Source organism: Suricata suricatta, chromosome 2 (genome assembly GCF_006229205.1).
Source record: "Suricata suricatta isolate VVHF042 chromosome 2, meerkat_22Aug2017_6uvM2_HiC, whole genome shotgun sequence".
Classification (NCBI taxonomy): domain Eukaryota; kingdom Metazoa; phylum Chordata; class Mammalia; order Carnivora; family Herpestidae; genus Suricata; species Suricata suricatta.
Window position 1 is genome coordinate 13,436,065 of NC_043701.1, and position 20,015 is coordinate 13,456,079.

The 20,015-nt window shown below is 44.2% G+C and overlaps 1 protein-coding gene across 1 annotated transcript in view; it reads left to right on the plus strand.

Moving 5' to 3' along the window:
- Nucleotides 1–17,869, plus strand: part of MKRN1 (makorin ring finger protein 1) — an 18,450-nt gene extending 581 nt beyond the window's left edge. Inside the window, exons 2-8 of the mRNA XM_029922633.1 lie at nucleotides 6,928–7,056; nucleotides 11,761–11,990; nucleotides 12,445–12,671; nucleotides 15,258–15,472; nucleotides 16,269–16,379; nucleotides 16,932–17,070; nucleotides 17,430–17,869. Of these exons, the coding sequence (XP_029778493.1) occupies nucleotides 6,928–7,056; nucleotides 11,761–11,990; nucleotides 12,445–12,671; nucleotides 15,258–15,472; nucleotides 16,269–16,379; nucleotides 16,932–17,070; nucleotides 17,430–17,642 (1,264 nt within the window). The 3' untranslated portion in view covers nucleotides 17,643–17,869. The remainder of the gene's footprint in view (nucleotides 1–6,927; nucleotides 7,057–11,760; nucleotides 11,991–12,444; nucleotides 12,672–15,257; nucleotides 15,473–16,268; nucleotides 16,380–16,931; nucleotides 17,071–17,429) is intronic.
- The last annotated feature ends 2,146 nt before the right edge of the window (nucleotides 17,870–20,015 follow it).

Sequence of the window (20,015 nt, forward strand, 5' to 3'; positions counted from 1 at the left end):
CGCAGCCCTGCAGGGCGGGGGAGCGCAGCCGCATTACCCTGCGAGGTGGCCTGGCTGCCGGACCCCGGCTCCTTGTCATCCGTTGGTAACGTCTGCTCGCGTCTCTCCGCCCCCGCCCCCAGTCCCCCGCCCCACCCGTGAAGTAGCTTTTGTTATTTCTTCTTTGTATGTTTATTGGGGTTGGCGGTTCTGAGCTTTGTCTTAGTACCGAGTGCCGGGCCCGGGTCGTCTCCTCCGACTGAAATTTTACGTGCTGCCATTCCCCTTCCGCGGCGAAATGTTTTCTCTTTTGAAATCCACGCATCTTACTTTTGAAGGGGAATCAAAGAGCTTGTCGCTCCCGGAGGAGAGCGGTTTTGTTTTGTTTTGATGTCTCAGATGCAAGTATTTGGGGGGGAAAATTAGTGGATGGCGGTTATAGATACGTGTGTGTACGTATGTAAAAAAATGATCGCGCTGTACATATAGGATGAGTGCATTTAATTGGATGTTATACTGTTTTTTTTTTTTTTTTTAAAGAAGTGATCAGTAGCGATCAGAAGCTTTTCTTAAACGGTTGAAAAAAAATCCACCTGGAATGCCAGTTTGAACCCGGGTGGGATAATTTCCATGCAATACCTAAGAATATTCTTAACATACAGAACTCACTGTCCTGGTGTTAACAGCGATATTGAAGCGCGCTCTTTCTTTAACATACGTGTAAGGCATGAATAATAAGCTTAATTACGTTTGTTTTCAGCAACGGGATGGAGAAACAAAAGCTATTTTAGGATGCTCTCATCAGTCATTTGTATATCGTAGGAATGGAATCAAGTGCAATATCTTAAAGAATGAGAATTTAAAAATTCCTATTCATGGAACCAGTTACTTGGGTCTGTTTACCTTTTTTTTTTTTTCTGACAGTTCTGCAGTTGATTTATATGTGGTAGTTGGGTCTTCTAAAAATAAAAGAGCTAGTGTATGTAAACTTTTATATTCCTGACCTTTTAGCCCTTCACTCTGCAGTCCTAGTCTATATACTGGAAATAATGTTTTCTTGAATATGTGAGTTCTTTTAAGAACTCCATACAGTGCCTTGATTTTACTTACCATCTCCAGTCTCCGTACAGTCTAGCCTTGAATACCCATCACCAACCTGGTATTTCCATACTTCCCTCATTTTTATCTGGCAGTTGAACCTTGAACCCAGCTTTACAGCCGGGCACAGAATTCATGGTCACTTCTACACTTCACTTTCCCCTCTGATAGACACTTTTCTTGTTCTTTCTGGTTCCTCACCAGTATATAATCAGAATTTAAAATAGCTTACCAGACTAATCGTTCCTCTTTGCCTGCCCTTAGTATTCTTGAGTGAATGCAGTATTCTAGATTGTCCCTGGACTGGTGGGAATTTTTTGCCCATAAACCAGTATGTTATTTAAATTTGCATGGCTCAATAATCTAATATTTTGAAAAGGCATTGTGTCAAAGATACAGGCTTAGATGTACTCTTTTTTGTTTTTTATATAAATCTGTATGTAATTTCTACTTGGAGAAAGTGATCTAAAAGTATGGGTTAATTGGGTTTTAATATTTGACAGTGTTTTCAGTTGTTCTAGGTACCAAGATGATCTCCTGTTTTTTAAAAAATCTTTTTTCTTTGGGTGGAAGTATGTCAAATATGCCTTCCATTTATAGACTCTGAGCTTTCTTAGAGTAGGGACCCTATTTCATTTATCATTATCTGTACTTAATGCTTGCTGATGTTGGTAAACCCACACCTAAAATTACCCACTTCATGTGCTGGAGGATTCCTCTGCTTTTATTTTAAAAAAGAGAACAAACTTGTAAGTTAGCAAAGACAAAGGACAGTCTCTTGGGAAACTGCCTCATTCAGTTATTCATTAAATAAGCGTTAGTGCTTTCAGTGAGAGATAACGCATGCACTGTACTAAAAATATTTTTATTGTGTTTGAAAGCTAAATCTCCCTTGAGAATGCAAGATAGTGCTGTATTTTTAGTGTTTTTGTTTATTTCCTTCTCATTCCTATCAATTTGATTAAGACTATGTTCTTAGGGGATAATCCTCTTAGAAGTTGTTTCCCCCTTTCCAGTTGATGGATATTTATTTTTAATTGTTCCAAATCACTCATGTATTGTTGGTTACTGTTTTCTTAATATATTGCTCAAAATTCTATCTCATTGTGTTTTTATTTCTGCAGCTGAAGAAAAACCTAACTATGTATACCTTTCCCGAAGAACTGTATTATGCTGCCCCCACCTGGCCATTTTTCATATTTTTTGAAGGAATATTATGAAATAAATAAGCTATTGGTTTTAGCTTCTTTGAGCGTGTGGAGTGAAAATAATACTTTAAAGAATACATTGTAATTTGGCATGCTGTAGTTTTGAACTTAGACACTGCTTTATTAGAATGCTCTTGGGATGCCTGGGTGGCTCAGTTGGATGAGCCTCAGACTTCAGCTCAGGTCATGATCTCACGGTTCATGGGTTCAGGCCCTGCGGCGGGCTCTGTGCTGACAGCTAGGTCAGAGCCTGGAGCCTGTCTTCGGATTCTGTGTCTCTCCCCGCCCCCGCCCCCTCTGCCCCTCCCCTGCTCATGCTGTCTGTCTGTCTGTCTCTCTCAAAAATAAATAAAACATTAAAAAAAAAATTAGAATGCTCCTGCAGTGGTAGATGACTGTTGTGGCAGTTGAAATAATGTAACCACAAAAAAACAAGTGTTTCTATTTTTTTTTAAAGCTTTTTTTGTTTGTTTTTATAAGTGTAAGTATAGCTTAAAAATTAAGGAACTTAACTTCAGGAAGTCTCTGCAAGTGCTGTGATAATCCATTGTGAAATTTATGACTTGCAGCCGGTGTGGGTTTTTTGAAGGGGTGCATTGGAAAGGTTATCCGGCTTATTAAGAAAAACTAATTTGCTACTGGCATTTTGATTTGCCATGACACCTCGTGTCTTCTACAGTTTTTAGTAAACAAATATGTAAGCTTTGTATAGGTGTTGTAGGACCTAAAAAACAAAACCATGGTCCTTAACCACCAGGACTGTACAGCCCAGTTTGAGAAACAGCGTATGTGCACTCAACAATTACATGTCACCGTAAGAAATGCCAGCCAGTTAAGTGGTAAGTGCCAAATAAGTCCTCATTCTGTAATTTCTGTAAATCCACAGATCGCTTGTTAGAGTGTGTAGAGGCACTTTGAGGGTATTGTTCGTTTCTCTTGGACCGTCACAAGCTAATGCTGGGGGTTTTGTATCATATCTGGCAAACATGCTTAGGTTCCCAAGAGATTCAGCCATAGGTAGATTCTAGATGATTATATTTGTTTTTATTCCTGGACAATGTCTACTTGAAGTGAGCCATAGAATCTTCAAGGTGGAAGGAACCTTAGAAATCAGGTGTCTCAGCCTTTTCCCAAAGGAGGCTTAGTCTGGGCAATGACATCAAGGTGAATTGGGGCGGTGGCATTTAAAAATAAATGCAAAAGCATTTACTTTGGTTTTGTTTTGGGGAGAAATTCTTGGGCAAGGCTTGCCTTTTTCCACTTTCTGTTGTAATTTAGTTATAATTTACACTATCATGTCATGATCTCTTAGAAATGGGTTGGCAAGGAGGAGTTTCACTATGAGGATGGTACAGGATTCTGGGTAGTGTTCATATCCCTGAGGGACAAAAGACCAGAAAAACAAAACCACAAACCCAAGACCACATGCACTAAGCCCCATGTAAATGAATGCTTAGTATTTGGCAGTAACTAATTAGGGCTTGTATTCTCGTGTTTCTGTGGACGCTGCGTATCTGGTGATTTTGTGGCGGCTTGCCTTCCTTTCAGTGCTGCTGGCTCTGGCCCAAAGGAACTTCTTTCGTTGCTGGGCAGTTCTTTTTCTCAGCCCTCCTGTCAAACCAGATACATGGTGTAGCTTTCTGCATGTATTCACTTTGTCAGGAAGAGTTCCCTATAAGGTTGTTCCTTTCTTTTCAGGCTAGATTACTCTAATTAACTTCAGATCATCTGATGGCATGATGTCTAGGTGTCTTCTAGGTGTCTTGCCTTCTTTCTGAACTGATTTGTTCATGTGCACCTCTTATCGGGCCTGGGCAGAAACCAGTACGGTCACCAAGTGTGTTCTGAGTGTGGGCAGAGGGAAGCTGGGGAAGGGCAGAAGGAAGGGAACAGGAGTAGTAGTAACAAAGGCCCTATGCAGTCACTTCATTCACACATGCTGCCCTTTTTTCAAGTTCTAAAATATAAAGATTGGTGAACTAAATGACAAAGCCAGCAGGTGACAAAGCCGCAAGTGAGCCTTCCCACCGCTGATGGAGTGCCTGGCTGGCTCAATCTAGTTGAGTTGAATTTTCACTGTCAGTTTGGATTCTCAAGAACAGTTTTTACCCTTCATGGATGTCAGCAAGTAAATAATGTGTAGGTTTGGCAAAGGTGCCAAGGAGGAAGAGTCCTGCTGAATATTAAGGTGCAGGTTTTAGGGAGTTGAGCTCCTTGACTGAAATAATTGATTTAAGAACCCAAGTTATGGTCCGCGCTGTCAGGCAGGGAGTGGTGGAAGGCAGAGTCTGACTTAGTGAGGAGGGTCACAAACCCAGGTGCAGCAATTGAATGAATGAAAGCGTGGCAAGTGGGATTTAAAAACCTAAAATTTCCGTAATAGCCTGAGATTTAGATGCTACCTTCCCAGCTGGAAATCTCTTGTTAGAGGATTTATAAAGCCTTAAAACTTAAAACTGCATCTGTGATTTAAGATTGATCCCAAAGAAATACTGAAGGTATAGATACCTTTGTCCTGTGTTTAAAAAGCGAAAATTCCCACAGGGGATGAGACCTGAAACAATTGTATTCAGGCCTGGACACTTTCAAATGGATAACCTATTACCAACTGGATACTTTAATGCTTTGAGGCACCATTATACTGTGGTGGTGATTACATTGTAAATATCATTGGCTTCTTTAGGTGTTGGGTATGTTAAGATCTTCATTTATGCAGTTGGAAATTACCTATTGATACAATACATCAAGTTTAACTCAAAGTTGCCTTGTAGTTGAGCAAAAGTTCAGACCTGAGTTAGATTATGGTAAACCTAGTAACAGTTGGATTAGGTTAATTATAATTATAATTTGACTTCCAATTATACTTTTATATTTTGTTAATGGAGTGCAGTCATATGCACTTCAGGATCTTGATAATTTTAACTATTTGCACCAACATGTTACATTCTTGCCATTTTTCCTGCTGTCACATAGAAGGTTCACTTGCAGGTAATCCCTGAATAGAACCCTACACATTTCAGTCTGGGGGCAGGTCAATTAAAGGAACCTCTTCAGAGTTCCTTAGGTAAATCTGAATATTTTCTACATACCACTCACATCAGTAGGCAAGGGGGCTTGTACTTCCTGTTACTTTACTAACCAGCTGTAGATAACTGCTGGCCCTCTTGGATAGAGTGAGGTCAACTGCAAGGTCAGCCATATTTACACTCACGAAATAGGTACATTTTTCTTATTCTGCCAGCTGTACATAGATGCATATTGGGAATTGTGGCCTTCCAAAATTAAATCTTCATTACCAGTGTTTCTCTTGAGCAGAGTAAAGAAAGGACCAAAGAATTTTTAAAAAATTTTAAGTGTTCATTTTTGAGGGAGAGAGAGTGCGTTCAAACCCCCACACAAGTGGGGGAGGGGCAGAGAGCGAGAGGGAGCCGTAGAATTTGAGGCATGCTCCAGGCTCTGAGCTTTCAGCACAGAGCCTGATCCAAGGGTTGAACTCCCAAACCTTGAGATCATGACCTGAGCCAAAGTACACTTAACCAACTGAGCCACCCAGGTACCCCAGACCAAAGAATTAAAATAAACAAATAAAAACCCTGACAGAAGTCAGTGATGGGGAGATGGAGGGTGGTGGCGGCGGAGGCGGTCCTCACCTGACACGATCAGGGTTATCACTTACCTAATCCATATGGTTACACTTAGAGGAATACGGATTGCTGCTTGCCCTCCCACCACGCCCCCCCAATCCCCCCAGTTTCTGATAGGCATTACGGTCTCAACAGTAGCATTTCTAGTGAATTCCCAGGTGGTACTGATGCTGCTTAGTCCAGGTTCCCTTAGGAACTAAGACCTACTAATTCCTACTGTGATACTTGGTGTTTTGGAAGCTGCTGGTTAGGTACACACGTAATCAATCCTTTAAGACAGGAACGACACAGTAACCAAAGGACATACCGATTGCCCTTTACCTCTGTGTTTGCAGCAAATTTTATTTGTATCTTCACATGAGGCTTTGAGAGAATTAAAATGGTTTCTTAAAGTGAAACATACAGTAGTCTGACCCATTCTGGTCTGCATTGTTTATTGCTTCTTTACCTTTGATTATTTTACAGATAGAGCTGCTCTTATGGCTAAAGTTAGTGGAAAACAAGAAGCTACCTTCTCAGGACTGCAAAGAATAAGATTAATGCCGACCTCAAAGTTTAAATCTGCATCGGTGCACATGTGATATGCATAGGCAGCCTTCGTGTGGTACCATAATGGATAATCTTGTCATACAGTCTAATTCCATGAGTTCTGTGTTCATATCACATGTGATGGAATATATTGCTACTATGCAGTACTAGTATATTACTGATACATTGGTCATGAATTGTTATAGTGCTGGCTCTAGACTTTTCATTTATTTATTTTTTAATGTTTATGTAGTTTTGAGAGACCGAGCATGAACAGGGGAGAGGCAGAGAGAGACACACACAATTCAAAGCAGGCTCCAGGGTCTGAGCTGTCAGCACAGAGCCTGTTCAAACCCATGAGCCATTAGCTCATGACGTGAGCCGAGGTCAGACGCTTAACCACCTGAGCCACCCAGGGGCCCCTGGCTCTAGACTTTTTAAATCCAACTTTGTGGATCTTTTTCTCACAGGTATTTCATGCACGGGGTTTGTAAGGAAGGAGATAACTGTCGCTACTCGCACGACCTCGCTGACAGTCCGTACGGCGTCGTGTGCAAGTACTTCCAGCGTGGATACTGTGTTTACGGAGACCGTTGCAGGTAAGAATTTTACAGATCACATCTGCTGAGGGGAGGATTGGGAGAGATTGGGGAGAAAAGGTGAGAATAAGATACATAATTCCAATAATCAGTCTTCACTGATTTAGTACCACAATTAGTGAAATTGCGATTCAGCAGAAAACGCATGTTTTAGTTACTTGTCGACATTAGACGAATTGTACCCCGAGAATTTAGCAGTTTCTACACATTGTCTCACAGTTTCTGGGGGTCGGAATCTGGGGATGGCTTAGCTGGGAGGTTCTAGCTCTGAGACTCCGAAGATCGCAGTCAGGATTTCGGCCAGTAATGTAATGACACTCTCTGAAGTCTCGGGCTGGAAGAGCACTTCTGACACGGCTCACTCACACCCCGTTGGCGAGACACCTTCGTTCTTACTACATGGACCTCTCCTCTCCATAGGGCTGCTTAGTGCCCTAATGCTTGTTAGCAGTCTTTTCCCCAGAGCAAGTGATTCAAGAGAGCCAGCCAAGGACAGAGCCACAATGCCTATTATGACGTAGTCTCAGAAGCCCCACACTCCTTTCCATTATATTGTTTGTTACAAGCCAGTCACCAAGTCCAGCCCACGTTCAAGGAGGGGGTAGGTGGGCTCCACCTTCTGAAAGGAGTAGTAGCGAAGAATTCTGGGCATAGTTTAAACCATCACAGTAGGTAAGGCATTTTGGGAATGTCAGCCAATTTTAGCATTCTATCAGAAAAGGATATGTCACCTCTTCAAAAGGTGTTCAAAATTACTGATGGGTGGGATATTCATGTTAGGTCATCCCAACTGCATTTTACTGGGAAATTAGGATGGAAAAATAAAGTTTTCCATGTGACTAGGAGCTCAGAAATGGAACCTGTGGTATCTAAATTTAAGTAGTCATTTTGCTCTTTGCTGATTTGTTTTTCCTTGCAGTATTACTGGAGAGGGGGACAAATGACACAGTGACACTCTCCTCCAAAAACCAAACCCCAGGTTGATCCTGTTTAGTCACAGTAAGAAGGGGGAAGTTGAGCCCTATCATACTGAATATAAATGAGCAATACTTCACAGTAGGATGGTCTGCAGGTGTTCTAGGCCAAGTTAATTTTGTAGGGGAGCTGTGTCCTTTGCTTAGCCAGGCAGTTGGGAATCCTTGTAAGCTCTGTCCAGGGAGAGAGGACATGTCCTGGAGAGCGTGCTGTGTGACAGGAGGTGGGGAGGTAGGCACCACGGACGGGGGCTCTTCTTTCAGTAGAGGCACGCATCTGACTGGGTCATACAGGTGGAATGAATGAAAAGGGAGATTAAATTGAAGAAATCAAGCTAAGGCTTGGGCGCTATGTGTTACTCAGTTTATTTCTCAGGTAGCTTTGCCAGCCCCAGTGGCATTTCGTGTTCTCCTTCGGGACTCAGTAGAATAGGTATAGAAGCTGGTCTTCAGCATATCCCTGTAATCAGCGGGCTTCCTTGTGGTAGGTCCGAGGTTGAAGGCCAGGGAGTGAGCTGGGTGTCCTGTTCTGGTGACGCTCTGACATTTAGGCAGATGGGAGTCACCTATTTGACCTTTTCTTTATAGGAAAGGTGCAGATCCCTCTTTGGGAATAGTCCTGATTTGAGCTCAATTTAGAGCTCTTAGGATAAAGTGTAAGGAAGAACTTAGGGAAACCTGTGTATTAACAGTCTTGTCTGAGAGGAACCTTCGATTGTCATTATTTGGGACAGACAGGCTGATCTAGGCGATCATGTTTTTGGTTTATTTAGACAGAGCCCTAGTGGGAGAGAGGGAAAGAGAATCCTAAACAGGCTCCACCCTGTCAGCACAGAGCCTACCTTGAGGCTTAGCGTCACAAACCCTGAGGTCTTGACCTGAAAGAGTCGCCTAACCGACTGAGCCACCCAGGAGCCCCTATAGGTGATCATTAAAAGACCGATTCTAGACTAGCTAAAGAAGGGATTTTATGGAAGTGCTTGTTGCAAGACTGCTTTATTTGCTTGTTAAAGTTACACCTGGAAGATGTAAACTTATTTTCACTCTTTATTGTAGAGAGATTTTTAAAATACAACTTGGCCAATGCCCAGAGATTTCAAGTCATTGAACTCCTCACAGAGTGGGGGATAGTTTATAATGAAGGATAAAGGTCTAATTCCAGCAGTTTCAAGAAACGACTGCATCAGTGTTTCCTCATGGTGGCGCTGATACTTAGTGAGGCCTGTGCTTCACTGCTCAGAGCTGGTTGGATACATTGCAGGAATGCCATTAGAATGCCCTCGTTTCTTTTTTAAGATTTATTTATTTAAGTTACCTCTGCGCAGTGTGGGGCTCATAGCCCGGATAATCCAGAGTTTCGTATTCTTCCAACTGAGCCAGCCAGGCGCCCCTCCCTCCTTGTTTCTGGACACCCAGTGGAGAAGGAGAATATATTGCCTTGGTTGACAGTTGTGACAACCTTTGCTATGGTAGGTGTTGTTTCCTTTGGCGGGCTCTCCCTGTGGACCCACTGAATCCGCAAATTAAACTATCTAAAGACAGGTACCTGGGTGGCTTTGTTGGTTAAGCACTGGACATCAGCTCAGGTCAAGATCTAAAAGTTTTTAAATATTTGTAGACAAATACCAGACTTTGGAATGATTGGAGGTGAGAAGTAGCCAACCAGAGGGAAAAACATCTATCCTCTCTTACAGAGAGCTGGAAGAAATATTGATTAAACTCCCTTAGGTAGAAATTAATCCTATATCAAAGTGTTCTTTGCAAGATGTGAAAGAAAAGCTCAGTGTTCATTTCAGTGTTAGCTCAGCATTATTTCTTCACTTAGCATTTGACTGTAAGGTCACTAGTTCTGTGATAATTCATTAAATAATTAGCTTAATAATTATAATGAAGACATTGTCCTGGACTCTGAATCAAGTAGATATGAAAGTCCTTTTAAGCAGGAGTTGGCAGACTTTTTCTGTGTGAGGCCAGAGAATCGGTGTTCTTGGGGCTGCGCAGGCCATACGGCTTCTTGTCCTGTAGGAGCAGCCGTAGATAATCCAGAAGCTAATAGATGTGATTGTGTTCCATGAAACTTTATTTGGGATGCTAAACTTTGAGTTTCATATAATTTTCATGTGTCCTAAAATGATCTTTTTTCCAGCCAATTTAAAATGTAGAAATCAGGAACAGAAGTCAGGTTGCTACCTGAATCTGTCTCCTGAACTGTAACCCTAGTTGCCCCCCAAAAAATGACTGCAAAAATAACAATAATAAATAAAAATGTCAGTGGGCACCTGGCTGGCTCAGTTGGTGGAGCGTGTGGTTTTTTTTTTTTTTTTATCTCAAGTTGAGGTCAGGCCCCACGTTGGGCATAGAGCTCACTTTTAAAAATAAATAAATACTTTAAATATTGTAAATGTGTCTTAGCATCAATGGAATAAATACCACTTAAACATAAAAATGGCAAAACCATTTTTAGCTCTGGTGGAATTTGGTCTGAGGGCCAGAGACTGATTAAGGTCCGTGCTTCACTGACTCTGCCTCCAAACTGAGAATCTTTTTCTTATTTGTACTTTATCTTTCCTAATACTTACTCACAAATCATTGCTTCAGAATCCTATTTTATTTAGATCTATTTTTCACTAAGGGGAATAGCTTTGCCTAAATAAGCAGATTTAAAAAGTTACTTTTCAAGGGTGCCTGGGTGGCTCAGTCGGTTTGAGTGTCCAACTCTTGATCATGATTTTATGCTTCTTGAGATCAAGCCCCATGTTGGTCTCTGCACTGACAGTGGGGAGCCTGCTTGGGATCCTGTGCCCCTCCCCTGCTCGCAAGCTCTCTCTCAAAATAAATAAAGTTTTAAATGAAGAAAATGCATATTGTATACTTTGTAAATACTGTCTCTTCTGTTTAATAGCATAAACACTTTAATGTATGTGTTGGTAAAATGTTCCAGGTTTCTACTTGCTGAATTTGAATGTCAGCCTTGTGTGTGTTGAGAGAGAGAGTGTGTGGGCATAAACAGGGGAGGGGCAGAGGGAGAAAGGATCCTGAGCAGGCTCCATGCTCAGCGGCAAGTGTGGAGCCCCATGTTGATCCTGTGACCTGGGATCATGACATGAGCCAGAACTCAGAGTGGGAGGCTCAGTGCTAGCATTGCTTTGATCAGTTTTAGGTGTACAGAGTCATCGGCATAGTTGCCATGGAAACTGCAGGACAACCCCCCCCCCCCCCCCCCCCCCCCGCCACCGTTGGAATAGAAACTGAGGGGTAGTGGGTGGTCTGTGGCGGGGTGGGCAAACTGTGGCCTATAGGCCAAACCTGGCCACAAGCTCTTCTGGTAAGTGAACTTTTATTGGAACAGACCCATATGTAGTGCGTATCCGTGTTTAGTCACTCAGGTAACACCTGTGGTGGGTTTTGAAGTATAACCTCAGAGTTTAATAGTTGTGGCAGTGACAGTATGGCCTGCCAAACATCAAGTAGCGTCTGACCCTTTAAAGTTTGCTGACCCCTGACCTATGACCTTGCTGCTCCGAGTGTAGTCCTGGCCCAGCAGTATTCTTGTCCTGTGTGGACTTGGTGGGCCTGCTCCAGACTTAGAATTTAATATCTGCCTTTTAGCAAGTTCCCAGCTGATTCATCTGTATGGTAGTTTGAAAAGAACCCGAGGACAGATCAGGGAATACATCCCCCATTTGGGGCTGCTACGGGACAGTGACTGCTGACTTTGAATGTTTTTTAGATATGAACACAGCAAGCCATTGAAACAGGAAGAAGTGCCTGCGGCAGATCTAAGTGCAGAATCCTCCCTCGCTGCTTCCTCAAGTCTCTCATCGGGACTTGGACCGCTTGTTGAAATGAATACGGGCGAAGCCAACTCACGAAATTCAAACTTTGCAAGTGTGGGAGCAGGTTCAGAAGACTGGGTGAATGCCATTGAATTCGTTCCTGGGCAGCCCTACTGTGGCCGAAGTGAGTATCTTGAAGACTAAAAGCAGCTTAGGCACTAGTCAGTAGTTCATCCATTAGCTGCGTTTCACAACCTTCCTGCTTCCCAGTCTTCACATTTAGCCTAATCTTAATACTCTGAATTGGATCACCTATGATTTACCACTAGAGTGAAAGAAACGGTTGAATCCCAATAGTAGTGAATTTAGAATGTTTTGAAAAACTGAAGCCTCTCTTCTTTAATCAGTGCCATTGTACAAGAAGTACATAAAAAGTTTTGTTTTCTTTTAAATAAGCCCATTCACAGAAATATCAGCATTAGAAGAATTTCATTTCTTTCAGGAATAAAGAGATTAGTTTTGGCGTTTAATTGAAGTTCTCATTTTTTCTTTTCAGTTAGGTTCTCAGTTACCACCTTAGTAGTTCATATTGCCGCCTTACCCGTTCTGGACCTTTACTACCCTCTTACACATTTCAGCTGCCCCTTCCTGCACTGACGCTCCCCCGCGGGGCTCGGTGGCCAAGGAAGACTGTGAGAAGGAGCAAAGCACAGTGGAAACGAAGAAGCAGCTTTGCCCCTACGCTGCGGTGGGCGAGTGCCGCTACGGGGAGAACTGTGTGTATCTCCACGGAGACGCCTGTGACATGTGTGGGCTGCAGGTCCTCCATCCGATGGACGCCGCCCAGAGGTCACAACATATAAAAGTAAGTCGTCAGGGGGTGACGTGCTCATAGGCGTGAGATGGGACGCCTCCTGGGCTCCCGAGTGCGTGTCAACAAGTCGTGCTTTCAGAACACAGATCATGGGCTTTGTCCTTCTTAAATGTCTTCATTTTTTCCCTTTAAGTGCTTATTTAAGTGATGTCTGCACTCAGTGTGCACTTGAGTTCTTGACCCCAAGATCAAGAATCCCGTGCTCTTCCAACTGAGCCAGCCAGGCACCCTTCTTTTTTTTTTAACCCAACAGTTTTTCTGAGAGTCCCATTCCATAGAATTTACTCTTCTAAGATCCATGTCTCATTGTTTTTTAATATACTAAGAGTTGTACAGCCATTACCACAGATCTCTGATTCTTAGGACAGGACGTTTTCATCGTGCCCAGCAGACGCTTGATGCCCCTTAGCTCTGTTAGTCCATCCTGCCATTCGGCCAGCCCCTGGCAGTGACTGCTCTACTCTCTGTCTCTGTGGATGTCCCTGTGGCGGAGATCGCCTCTGTGTCTCTCAGTACTGGATTCCTCCTTATGGCTGAGAACCTGTTCACTACATAGCTGGGCCGTGTTTTGTCTTTCCCCTCGTCCTTTGATGGGCATTTGGGTATTTCACCCCTGGGCAGCCTCTTTTTTATTTTTATTTTTATTTTTTTTTAATGTTTTAATGTTTTATTTATTTTTGATACAGAGAGTGACAGAGCATGAGAGGGGGAGGGGCAGAGAGAGAAGGAGACACAGAACCGGAAGCAGGCTCCAGGCTCTGAGCTGTTAGCACAGAGCCTGATGCGGGGCTCAAACCCATGAATGTGAGATCTGACCTGAGCCGAAGTCAGAGGCTTAACCGACTGAGCCACCCAGGCGCCCCATGGGCAGCCTCTTGAAGACGGGTGATGGTGGGCCATACAAAGCAGCCGCCAGACGTTCTCCATTTGTTGGGTAAAACATGGTGTAGGGGAGACATAGTTTGAATCCTGTCTTGGTGGCTTGTTGGTTGTGTGAATTTTGGCAAGTTAAATCTCGGGTATGATTTGGGGATAGTAGTGTCCATTTTTTCTCTCTTTTTGTAATGTCTCTTTCTGAAGATTGTTTAAAAAGAGGTTTCAGAAAAAATATAAAATATGGTTATGTGGAATTATGAATGAGTTCTTGATTGCTTTTTTGCATTCCCTACAATTAGCATGTTTCTTACTAAATTGAAAAAGTATGTGTAGTGTAATATGTGTCAGTTATACCTGCATGGAAACAAAAAGTATATGACATCCACACGAAAGCTTACGTGAATGTTCATAGTAGCATAATTCCTTTTTTTTTTTTAATGTTTATTTTTAATACAGAGAGACAGAGCATGAGAGGGGGGGAGGGGCAGAGAGAGAAGGAGACACAGAACTGGAAGCAGGCTCCAGGCTCTGAGATAGCTGTCAGCACAGAGCCCGATGTGGGGCTTGAATCTCCAAACTGTGAGATCTGACCTGAGCCGAAGCCAGAGGCTCAACTGACTGAGCCACCCAGGCGCCCCAATTCCTTTTTTTTTAAAGTTTATTTATTTGAGCAACCTCTACACCCAGCATGGGCTTGAACCCACAACCCTGAGATCCATAGTTGCATGGTACCTCACCAGAACCATCCAGGCACTCCCATAATCCTTAATAGCCCCCCCAAGTGGAAATAACCAAAATGTCCATCACTTGATGACTGGATTAATAAATCGTGGTCTGTCTATGCGATGGAATATTACTGTGTGATAAAAAGGAACAAAATACTGATAGCCTCCCCCAGTGTAGATAACTGAACAGAGCCAGTCACAGAAGGACACGTTTAGATGATGTGGCCCAGAATAAGCATCCCCACAGATTACTGGAGCCTAGGACTGGGGGGCTGGTTTCAAGGGAATTGAGTGACTGTTGTGGGTATGGGGTTTCTTTGGGGTTTTTCTTGGAGTAACAGATCCATTCTCCTATTGATTGTGGGGGTGGTTACTTAACTGCACATCAACCAAAGCCATTTAAATTGCACCCTTTAAAAGGATGAATAAGGGGCGCCTGGGTGGCTCACTCAGGTAATCGTCCAACGTTGGCTCAGGTCATGATCTCACAGCTTGTGGGTTCGAGCCCTGGAACCTGCTTCGGATTCTGTGTCTCCCTCTCTCTGTCCCTCCCATGCTCACTATCTGTCTCTGTTTCTCAATAAGTAGATTTTAAAACAAAATTAAAAACATAAAAGAATGAATTCTATGGTATGTGAAGTATACCTCTGTCACTTAATAAATGTTAGTTCCTTCATCCTTCCTAAGATCAACAAACAATATGAAAAATCATCTCCAACATGGATCATACACAACGTGGAGGGTAGAGAAAATTGGTTGATTTCTTTTTTTCAGTTCTTGAAGTTGAGTTCTTCTAGTTTGACTTTGTAATGATGTAAAGATCCAGAAGGTTATTTACTTGTGAACAAAACTTCTTTTAATGTCACCTCTTTTCGGGTGACTGTTAGTTCTCTGAACGTGAGCCATGAGCTGTCATTGGAAGTCTTCTTTCCGTTATTCAGTGACTTGACTACACTTCTCTCTCCACTGTCTCTAGTCCTGCATCGAGGCCCATGAGAAGGACATGGAGCTATCGTTTGCTGTCCAGCGCAGCAAAGACATGGTCTGCGGGGTCTGCATGGAGGTGGTCTACGAGAAAGCCAGCCCCAGCGAGCGCCGCTTTGGGATCCTCTCCAACTGCAGCCACACTTACTGTCTCAAGTGTATTCGCAAGTGGAGGAGTGCTAAGCAATTTGAGAGCAAGATCATAAAGTGAGACTCCTCCCCAGTCTTCGTTTGTGCTTTCTATTTGGGGGAAGAATTTTAGTATCTTGTGCCAACTTTCAACCAGATGGACCGCACTTAAATGCATGCATTTTATCTTGAAACTGGGGTATTCTAATTGGGATTTCTCCTTTGTATTTTCAGCCAGCTTCTAGGTTAGTTGGTAGAGATCTTTTATTTGAACGAGGAAACCCTGTGTATCAGTTAGTTAGCAGACTCTTCGTGCTTTTTCTGAGGAGATTGTGTTTAATGGATTAGCCAGTTTAGGCTCCGCAAACAAACTTATCTAGCTCTGAATGTATGTTTCCTGACGTTTTACATTTTCCACTTTCCTATTCCATCCATTAAGCTAGCCAGTAATCCACCATCCTTTAAAGATTGTTCTCATAACTGAACAAAAACTACGTAATCTAAACAGAGCAAAGTTACAAGAAATAAATTTATTTAAACGAAAGAAAAAGGAGTCCGTGTGAAATGTCTTCTTTTGTTTTTTTTGTTTTGTTTTGTTTTGATTTTTTTGGTTTTTTTTTTAACCAAAGTTGTTACTGTTATTTATTTATTTTTTTGAATGAATTGGCTAGCCTTTGAATTGAACTTATGAAGGAGTTTGTCTTGCCTCAGTGGAAATGGTCAGTTGTGTGACTGTGTGGAACCCTTTCAGGAAATGCCCACTTGCCTTTCCCTTAAGTCTTTAAGTGCGGAGGCGACACATCAGGGCGCGTCCTGGAAGAAACGTGGGCCTGTAAAGGGGGATGTGCATTGCAGCCTGTTCATTGTTTCCCAGGTCCTGCCCCGAATGCCGGATCACATCTAACTTTGTCATTCCAAGTGAGTACTGGGTGGAGGAGAAAGAAGAGAAGCAGAAACTCATTCAGAAATACAAAGAGGCAATGAGGTATGAGCACTGCAGCCTTTTCTCAGGCTAAGATCCCAACGTGGCTTGGGTTCACTTTGAAAAGAACAGTGCTGCATTATATACTCCTACCTCCTTCCTACCCTTTCTTTGACTTCCCAGTACAGTTTCTTGTGTCGCCCCTGATTACACTTGCCCGTTGTGTGCCTTGCTGTAACACAGTCCTTGGAGAGCATGCCAAGGGACTGTGTTCCAGCCAAGTCCATACTGCTGATCGCTAAAGCCCCACGAGTGGGGGTCTGCCTTCCTCTGAGTCCATGTTCTAGCTGTCCTATGTGCTTGTGTGTGGGCTTCTAGAAGACTTTCTGCTGGATCTGCGGTACTGGAGCTGTTAACAAGCAGCATAGACTGGAACCGAGTGTCTGTTTCCATTGTGTTTCATGCATTGGTGCACACGTGTGAGAACACGCCTTGGGGAGGGCCGTGAACAGACGTGCTGGTTCTGTCCCTGCCTGTTTAACGAGATACCGGATGATAGTCAAATGCAGACCTGAAAACCACTGTGAATAAGGGTTGCGATATTTTCCTTTCCAGCAACAAGGCGTGCAGGTATTTTGATGAAGGACGTGGGAGCTGCCCATTTGGAGGGAACTGTTTTTACAAGCATGCGTACCCTGATGGCCGTAGAGAGGAGCCACAGAGACAGAAAGTGGGAACATCAAGCAGATACCGGGTAACTCTCGCTGTTTTTTTAAAGGAGGGGAAATGACCACGCTATCTGTTGAGTCCTGCGCAGATCGGGGTAGGGGACGGAGCTTACCACGCAGGTCCGGGAGTGAGACTGGAGGATGACAGGAGGAGAGAGCCACCTCAGGAAACGGGGAGGGATAGGCGAGGAAACGATAGAGTGCTCAGAGCTCTAGCGTAAACGGTTGGCGTCGAGTAACCGGAGGGGAGGAATTGGTAAAGCCGAAACCCTAAATGAGAAGTCTGTTCGTCACGCCCTCTGTGTGCTGCACGGTTGGCCTTAGAAACACCAGGATAGAAGATGCTCCGAGCGTGCCCTCCCTATCACGGCCTTGTTTCTTACAGGCCCAACGAAGGAACCACTTCTGGGAGCTCATTGAGGAGAGAGAGAACAGCAACCCCTTTGACCACGACGAGGAGGAGGTTGTCACCTTTGAGCTGGGCGAGATGTTGCTTATGCTTTTGGCCGCAGGTGGGGACGACGACCTGACAGACTCTGAAGACGAGTGGGACTTGTTTCATGACGAGCTGGAAGATTTTTATGACTTGGATCTATAGCAGCTCTGCGTGGCGTGCGCCCTGGTCTGCCGGGCCTCAGCCAGGAGCCGTCCCTGCGGGGGCGTGGCCGAGCCTGTGTTTCTCTCCGAGGCAGGCCTATCTACTCCAGGTGCTGTCGTGGTCCTTTCTACCCAGGGCCTGTCTTCTCGTCCCCTCACCTTCCCCCAAGGAGTGTGTTGTTCCCTCTGTTTCGAGAAGTTACAAAAATAAATCTTAAAGCTAGTTTTTTTTTTTGTAACATGGATTTAACTGTCAGACAGTTAGTGTAGGTTAGTTGCGCCATCTGTTTCCACCAAGTTCACACGGTTCTAGGGTAGCGTTTATGGACTTTTCCACACTCTACTTTGAGGACCCCGGGTTCAAGTGTAATGGCGTGGGCCCTGCTTTTGGGCCCAAGAATGGGGTGTCTGGGTAAAGGGTCTTGTCTGTGGCAAGTAGCCTGCTACAGACTCACGAGGTGGAAACGTGAGGCTTCTGGTGACATCGGCACATCTGTGTTTTTATATCTGTCCCCTACCCTGCACTCCCCACCCGTGCCCTTGTCCTGTGGTTTCGGTCTCTTGTTTAATTGCACACAAGTAATCTACTGGGTAACCAGAACCGGGTGCGAATGTGTTGAGGTTTTCCCCCATGTAGCACGATAGGCATATTGTGGAAGAACACGTGTAAGAGATACAGTGGCCCAGACTAAATTTCGGGCCGGAAGAGGACTCCCAGGGGCTGCTGGGCGTGGCTGGCATGTTCCCCGTGTGAGCGCGACCAGCCACTCGTCCCTGCAGAGATGCGGAGCTCTTAGCCTTGGTGGGAAGACGCGGTTTAGTGGTTTCCGCCTAGCGTGGCCAGTAGGTTGTAAAGGACGGAGCAGTGTGTCGGTAGCTGTAAATAGAACAGTGCCTCTGGTGTCCCACACAGTCACACGACCCGGGCCTCGGGTACACAGTTGTGTCTAATGTCTTCTGGTCTTCTTGCCTTTCCAGCCCGGGCACTTTTGGACAAACCTTTGTCCTCCTTTGAGGTTTCGTTGTTGGGTTTTTCTGTTTGTTTTTGGAAGTATTTTTCCCTCCTTCCGTTCCTGAGCTTTGCAGCTACACGGATGTGATTCAAAACGTAACATTCTGTAGAGGAGTGGTTGGTTCACAGCACTGAGTACGCTTTTCCACTAAACGGGACAGGGATGGTGATCCACGAGGCGGGCTCAGGTTACATTAGAAGAATTTCTTGATTGGAAATTTTAGCTTTCAGTTGTGTCACTCTAGTTCCTGAAATAACTTGGAGAAGCTCTTCATTGGCCCATCCACTCCCGTGATTCCTTGGGCCCCGCCCACTCTTTCACTTTAAGAGAAAACAAGTAATTGTTGCAGAGGTGTCTGTATTTTGCAGCTGCCCTTTTGTAAGAAGCACTTTTCCCAAATAAAACAGTTAAAAAAAAAAAAAACAAATTGGCTTTCTCTTTTGTGTACTGAGCTGTTCTGGTACAGATGTCAAAGCACGGACCCTTCGATCAGTTCATCAGTTAGTCAGCTTTCTGTGGAGGAAGGTGATGGCTTTGCCCTAAGACCCCTAGCCTGCTGTGAACAGTGTGAGAGCTCCAGAGAGGACCTTACAGTGGGGGTCCTCACAGGGCTCTGCACTTGAGAATTGGCCGGGCCTAAGTCTTAGACCGATTTTTGGCGGCCACGGGCACTGCCAGTTTTCTGCTGCCACGTGCCTGCAGCTGAACCTGCTTGCTATGCCCTCAAGTAACAGGTAGGTCACAGCATGCTGTCGGGCTTGAAAGGGTATTTTAAGAATTTTCGTAATTAAAAACTTTTCAATTTGCAGCATACAGAAAAAAACATGCTAAATGGGAGGGGCGCCTGGGTGGCTCAGTTGGTTAAGCATCCAAATTTGGCTCAGGTCATGATCTCACAGTTGAGTTCGTGACTTTGAGTCCCTTTTAATGTTTATTTTTTGAGAGAGAGACAGAACAGAGTGTGGGTGGGATGGGCCAGAAAGGGAATCACAGAATCTGAAGCAGGCTCCAGGCTCTGAGCTGTCAGTGCAGAGCCGGATGCGGGGCTCAAACCCACAAGCCCTGAGATCATGACCTGAGCCAGAGTTGCATACTCAACAGACTGAGCCACCCAGGCACCGGTGAAATTTACATTTGAGGGTATATCTTGGGGGTGAGTGTGTGCCTATGCAGGATGGTGGGGCGTTGGGGGTTAATATTTGGCTCTGATAATAGAGTAGAGCCAAATCTGATACTAGTCGTTGTCTGGGAGGGAGGAAGTGCCTAATGCTAAGAGTGGGCTCTGGAACCAGATTGTGTCTGAATCATGGCTCTGCCACTTACTAGCTGTGTGACCTTAATCTCTGTTTCATACCCTCCTT